The 7,401-nt window shown below is 47.4% G+C and overlaps 1 protein-coding gene across 1 annotated transcript in view; it reads left to right on the top strand.

Annotated features, from left to right (window-relative positions):
* The window catches only part of LOC100747218 (nephrin), a 171,207-nt gene that overhangs the window by 149,151 nt on the left and 14,655 nt on the right, over positions 1–7,401 (top strand). The window contains exons 11-12 of the mRNA XM_024369272.2: positions 1,248–1,547; positions 5,783–6,103. Coding sequence (XP_024225040.1) covers positions 1,248–1,547; positions 5,783–6,103 — 621 coding nt within the window. The remainder of the gene's footprint in view (positions 1–1,247; positions 1,548–5,782; positions 6,104–7,401) is intronic.

The raw sequence follows: 7,401 nt of genomic DNA on the forward strand, positions 1-7,401 counted from the left end.
CGCGTAAAAATCAAAAGGCGAAAAAAAATGGATTAGAACCTTCGCACGTACGCGCTCGGTATTGATTACTCTTTCGCGAGAAAGATGAATATCCATAATAGTAATAATAATAATAATAATAATAATAATAATTGTTCGATCCTTTTAACGTTAGAGCAACGATAAGTATATGTTTAAATGATTGGCGCGAGCAAATCGACGGAATATCGAATAATTCAAAATCAGAATTAACGCTTCGTAAAATGCAGCTTAGTTTAAGTTGGAATTTATTTCATACTAACGCAAAGGATATAGAAGGTTGCACGTGACTGTGAGTGTCGATGCATCAATTGGGGCCGTAGCTTGATACTATAAGTTAGGACCTTGCCATATCGTGAAAATTGCCATCTCGAAGATTGCCTCGACTCATAAACGGACTTACGTTCAAAAGTAGCGGAAGTATTCTTTGCTTTCCGAGCACGATCCTGTCGCTTTGTGTTCATGACTGTCTCATCCATCTCTCCAAAACCGTATTTTACTCCCGCTCTTCAATTTCAAAGATCGAACGCGTGAACGATCGGACTTGCAGCTATGAGAAATAGCCGTTCGTTCGATAATCTTGTTTGGGAATAACAATCATTGGAAATTTCGTTGGTTTCGCTATTGTCTATAGCAATTGCGCGATATTTGTTGCCAAGTGGCCTTAAAAAGTCATAATCCTTTTTCTTCTTTCAAACGACAAGATACGTGCCCGAAGCGGCAGAAGAGACGGATGCAGGCGGAGATAGGAGAGTCGGATAAATTGGAAGAAATGTATATCACGGGAAAGGTAGCTCGGCAAAGGTGGCAGTAGTTGTAGGTGGGAAATCTTTTTACATCAGTCGCGAAACGATTTCATCCGAGCGAAAGCTGCCTCGTGACAAAGTTCTGCGAGGCATGCTTGGAAAATTTTCCAGCAGAAAGGTTAAATAAACGGTTCTCAGTTTTCGTAAGTAGCAGCACGCGTAACAGGTCGTGCAACGCGTTTGATTATTCCAAGCCAGCGTTCCATCGATGCTAGCTAAATGTCGCCGTTTCGAGGATGCTCCAATTTTTTCTTTTTTTTACATTTCAACTTTTCCGACGTAACGTTCGATCGAGTGGAACGCGTGGCGCGGTTGTGGCGTTCGATTCTCGTGTGACTGGAATTGAAAAAGCAGGCAGCGGAAACGGCGATAGATGGTGGTGATTGGGAAAAGGGGGAGATTCACGGTCGAAATATTTTTCAGTCGCGCCGGTTTGCAAGGAGGACCGGATCGTGGTGGTCGGAGCATCGAGGGGCGAATCGTTGAACATCGCGTGCAAAGTGGAGGCCGATCCGCCAGCGCACAATTTCCGATGGAAATTCAACAACAGCGGAGAGACGTTGGAAGTAGCACCGGGCAGATTCTCGATGGAGAAGTCAAGCGGCGTGAGCGTGCTCAGGTACACGCCGACCACAGAGCTGGATTACGGTACTCTGTCGTGCTGGGCGGACAATTTCGTTGGTACACAAGCGAGACCGTGTCTCTTCCAGCTGATAGCCGCCGGTAAGTATTTACCGGATCTCAGTAAATGTTACATCAGCCGAGTAGCAGCGACCTCGCGCTCGATCTCGAGTCTTCGAGTGGTCAGGAAATCGAGTTAAAATCCTTTCTACCGTCAGAAACCAGCCTGTTTACGCTGCTAAACTACAACCTTCCGTGTTACATTTCGTCCACCCCTGAAATCGTGCAAATAAGACACTTTGTAGACGACTGGTCGTGCTACTCGCAACAAACTGCCTGGAAAATATCTCGAGAGCATCGCTCTATTCGTCTTTCCAAGTAGACGCGTAGTATGGCGACGGAACGAAGAGAAGGAAAAATTCCGCGTGGAGAGAATCTCGAGGCAACGCGATCAGCCGAAATCTCTCGCAAACCGCACAAAAATCCCAGTGTTTAGAATCGGCGTAACGACGTGGTATTTCATTTGCATGAGATCGGAGGGAAGAAAGGCGGTGATTTGAAATTGTACTCGCGTGCAAACAGCAACGTTGCAATCTGTGGCGCTTTTTTCCAAATTTCAAGTACGTTGTGTATCGAATCGATGGTAAAACGCGAAATAAATAGTGGAAAGCTTGGGCCGCTGCAACTCTAGCTCGAAAGTCCGACCTGCGTAAATTATTCAAAGAGCGCCGCATTCTTGCCACCCTCGGGACCGTACCAAACCACCAAGACTATTAACGCCTCAATTATTTACCCTTTCGAAACCAAGATTGTTCCATTTCTAAAGATCCTTCCAATTAGTTGGAAAGCGATCGTTAATCAAGCTGCCGGTATCACCGTTAACCGACCACTTATCCCACTCTTTATCGATTCCTACTCGTTTTTTTACGCAACCGACCATTATTTATCCGCGCTAGCTACCACATTATATCACGTTACGATTGCATTTTTTCGCAAGAACACTCGCGTAAAAAGCTATCGGCAGAATCAATTAATCGGTCCGTCCGAATACTTGATACGCTCGTTCATGAACACTAACGCGTCGGTATAATCGATCGATTAGCGGAGGAATTATACGCGACGCGCCGACGAATTTCCCCACGATAAACATGTTGATAAACATCATCTGGTAATAATACATCTGCGTGTATATACTTCTGCCGTATATTCGATGTGATGGAAATTTGATTGATTGAAAATAAATTAATTGAATTAATGCTCGGCGATTAATAGGTGCAAAACAATCAACAAGCATAACCGATCCGTGCGTTCGAAGCGAATTTTTTGGAAGCCATTCGAGCCGTTGCTCGAGCTGCGACCAATTTTCCAAGGGACCTTCTTTTCCGAGAGAGGCGCAGGCAGAAACGAGAGGTCAAAATCCTGACAGATATTCGGGAATTATCGCCGCGCGTACAATGCGATGCTACCAATCATCGCGCGGTAAACCGACATTAATCCGCGAGCGGATTTTCGCCGCGCGGCCTCGGCTCGATGTCTTTTTTTCCGCGTGTGATCGAGAATGACGTTGACACGACGACCTGCCGAAAACGTATTGACATTGACGAATACACACGTGCGGCCAAATCGGCGTCCTTTCTTCTTTGTACGACCGTCGCAACGCGCATTTTCATCCCTTTTACCCCCAACCTACGTACTTTTCTCCTCTGCCCTTTTTTTTCCTTTATTCGACAGAGGAATTACCCAGCAAAAAGATCGGTCGCAGCTAAGAGAATGAAAGAAGCGGCGGCGCGTTGCAAACTGGTGCTCTTTGGACGATTTATCGCTTATTCGTTCGCAGATTTTCAAAGATCTTGGACGTGTTATTCGAGGGAATCCGTTGAAAATCCCTTGAACAAATCGAACGTCGTTAGAACGCATCGATGGCTGAAACAATTTTTTAAGATGTCTTACGATACTTGGCGTTGGAAGAAATGTCGCGAAGCAACGTGCATTCGATGGTTGACGAAGCGACGTAGAGTTTCGAGTGAAATCGAGGCTAGTCGGTCGGTCGTCGATTCTGCTAGACCCAGTGGCTGTTGTCGTAACCTTTGGCTGCTCTGATTCATCCGCAGCGACCCGGAAACCGACCCTCGACGAAACGAAATTATTTTCAAATCTGTCGGTATTGATATCGGATATTGCGTGGTGGTTGGAAAGATGTTGGATGTTGCGACACGGCCAGAGCTCGTGAACTGCGGCAGGCTAACACGGGTCAAAGAAAGTTAAGCTGGTTATTCGCCTGGTTTTCGTGCATTGATCGCCGCTGCACCGTGAAAAAACTGTTTTCCAGCGAATTTCCGCTGGACGCGGCGAAATTTCAAAAACGAAAGAAAGAAATCGCTGACGCGAGAACGTCATTACCTCGGGCCGATGTTGATTAAATAACAGACTCTGACTCGACGCAGCAAGGCGAGGCGGCTGCAACTAGGCTCGAATGGTAAACAAAAAAAAAAATAAAAAAAATAAAAAGAAAGATTCATCGGCCGTTTCGCGTTTCCATTTTTCAGATAGCCATTCGAGTAAGTTAAAACGAAGGGAGTCGGTGCATCGGGAATAGAATTTTCAATCGCGGTTGAGATAAAAAGCGACGCGGCGCGGGATGGCATGGCGTTTCACCGCCTCGCCGCGAAACCGCGCGGCATGTATTATGAACCGGATGAAAATAAATTGAACAACGGCCGCGGAACGACAGGCGAGGATGAAACCTTGGTAAAATTCGATATATCTTAGGAAGGAACCGAAACGGTTCGTTGAAAAGAACGCGAGGTATGGCACGCGGCGGTTTCGCGATTAACGCGAATGAAATGTACGAGAGAGGTTGGCGTTTGCGAGCGAAAAGCGAAGAGCGGCTTGTAAATAGGTTGAAGCGGGAAAAAACAAAGAGTACGAGGGGTAATAGGATGCAAAGCGAAATAAAGTCGAGCCGAAGGATTCGCTTTCCGTCCGTTTACTCGCGTCGACGGAAAAGACGAACAATATTTATTTTCTCCTTGCCTCTCGGACTCGTGATAGCTTCGCTGTCTGTTTAAGAAGAAGGAAATTTTATTTGGAACGAACGAGAACCGTGGGGACAGAGAAGCGCGAGCAGGGGAAAAAAGATGAAAGACGGTGGAAGAGGAGGAGAGGGAAATGGCCGGGCGAAGCGAAGGGCCAGAGCGAAAAACAGGCGAATCACGGGTGCAACTGCGCTTTCAGTGGCGGCAGAGAAAAAGAATTTTCGTAGGATGCAACAAACTGCATCAACGCCGGGAGACGGGACGAGGTGAGATGGAACGAACGAAAAGAAGAAAAAGTGCGGGACATCTCTGTGACCATTACTATCCCGGTACACTAAATCCTTGCCACTCGTAGACGCGCAAACATTTTTCACCCGGGGTCGGGTGAGCTTGATTTCCAGAGAGCCGACGGTCTCGCACGCTTTCAGCCAACCTGTAGAGCGACCTTCGAGCGCGTACAAAGTATCCAGAAAATATTACCGGACAAAGGGCGACAAACGAGCCTGCGACAGAGACAACAAAAGAGGAAGAAGGTGGATCGCGCGGCGGAAATTTCCTTCCAACGAACAAGCGCGTCTCGCCATACGAGAGACGCGCGACGCGTGACTAGCGACGATGCACCGGAATCCAGCGCCAAAGAACTTGAAAGTGGCACGTGTATCAGAGAGGAAATAATCTTCGCCGTTCGTTTGATTCGTTGGTTGGACCGTGGATGGGAAAGGCAGGATAATAACCGTTTGCACGTAAGAGGGAGGACGCGGCTCTTGATCCGAGTATTCGGTGTGAGCGGCGCGCCGGTTTTCGTTTCCAGTAAGGAAGCTCGCAGAGCTTGCTGAAAGCGTAGGGATTCGCACAAAGTAGCTGTGGAATATTGCGAGTTAAAAGGCCGAGCGACCAGCTGCGGACCTCGTCCGTTTACAATCGTAACGTTCTAAAGAGCCAGCCAAGACTGAAATCCTTTACGAAGCAATTTCACGCGTCGGCTCGTTTTAATATTCGAAGCTTGCGGAAGAACGTCAACTTTCGCTCTACGAAATAACCGACCGCCGCGCGTCTCTAGAGCTGTGCAGGCGAAAGTCAACGCTATCGCGAGAATCGATTCTACCCCGGAGAATCGAACTGCGTGGAAAAGTGGCCCCGTCTGTTTGAATAATCGCAGAAAGAGAAAAGGATGGGTGGTACAGGTAGGAAGAGCGAATCAAAATGGCAAAACGTGCGACGTTAGCTCGTAAAATTTTAACAACGTGGTCGCAGCCGAGCAGCGTCGTGACGGATTTAACCGCGGTGACGTTCTCGTTTCAGGAAAACCATTTCCGGTCCGTAACTGCACGCTCGCGAACCAGACTTACACCAGCGTCGAGGTGAAATGCGTGGCCGGATACGATGGCGGACTTCCGCAAAAATTCATCCTGGAGGTGTACCATGGCGACGTGGATTTCCTATCGAGCAGCCAGCCTCTCTACAACGTCTCCAACGTAGACGAGCCGAATTTCTCTCTGGCCGGTCTGGAGGCGTCCGTCGAGGCAGGCGTTCACGTCGCGGTCTACGCCGTAAACGCTAAAGGCCGCAGTCAACCAGTCATTCTCAGCGAGGTCACCTATCGCGACGCCGAGAAACGTACCGGTAAGTTGTATCTCTCTCTTCTATTCGCTTTTACGCCTTTAAATCGTGATCCTAAATACCGATCCTAAATGAATCTAGAAATATATTTATATATATAATTGACCATCATTGACGAACAAAGAATCGTCCGCAAGGTTCATAAAAAGGTAGTAGATGCTTTGCGAAGAAATCGACCAGAGCTTAAAGTCAACTCGTAGAAAAGAAAGGGATAAGCAAAGTGACAGAATGAGAAATGGACTGTCATGCGTAAGCTTAATCGAACAGAAAGCGCGTTCAAAGAGAAACGAGCCGCGTTAGGTTGACCCTGATCAATATAGTGACCGGCACCGATGTCAAGGAGATTAACAAAGCGTTCGGGGATTCAGCAGGCAAGGTCGCTGCCGGCTGGTTTCTGCGGGTTCCGCGCCGCCTTTGAAACGGATGGTAGTTGTTCCCGAGTGGGTGGTGTCAACGACGAGGTTAGTAAGCAAGACGAATCGCCACCCCCGAGACAACACACCGAGACGAATGCACCACACCCATTATCCGGTCTCTATATACATTGTGCTACTTAGCCGGTGTCGACTGTAGTCCAAGAAATCGGCCTACGTCTTCATCGATAACTCGAAACATCCAGAGCTTTCCAACTCTCGCTCCGCGATTAATTCTTTTATTCGCTTGTTTCTTTGTTTGCTTCTTCCAAGGTTTTTCTTTGCGTTTTCTGTCAGAAAAAATATTTACCTCGGTCTGAAGCGTATGTCGAGAAAGAGTTTTCTTTTTTTTTTTTTTTGTTTCCGAACGGCATCGCGCTGTCGTCGTTATGAAAAAGCTAGATACGTAACTCGTAAATAACAGTGTATGGCGACGCGTTTATTCATTTTCACCACGCGCTCAAACTCGTCTATTGGATAGATGATAGAAAAACGTTAAAAATGGTTAGCAAAGTGAAAAAAAAGAAAAAATATGCGGGGGCGGGGGACAAAGTCGATGTAGAGGAAGGAGAATGACGCAAAAATGTAAAAGATTTGTCGTGGATAACGCGCAGTGAGTCACTGGGTGACATCGTGTGTATACGCGCGATCGTAAATATCAGCATGGCGTGGAGTTTACAACGAGGTAAAACGGAGGGCACCAAATCAATTGTCAGTAAAGTGATTTACGGTCGCGGCAGCGTCTATCAATTTGCAAGCGGGAGATGCGAGCGAGCATGGAACGCGCTCTCTCTTCTCCTGTGCCCGCGCGCGACCACCCGACTGCCACGACTTCTCGTACATCAACTTCTCGACATTCAAGAACAAACGACCATTACTTACGTCCTC

The sequence above is a fragment of the Bombus impatiens genome, unplaced genomic scaffold (genome assembly GCF_000188095.3).
Source record: "Bombus impatiens unplaced genomic scaffold, BIMP_2.2 scf_0548, whole genome shotgun sequence".
Classification (NCBI taxonomy): domain Eukaryota; kingdom Metazoa; phylum Arthropoda; class Insecta; order Hymenoptera; family Apidae; genus Bombus; species Bombus impatiens.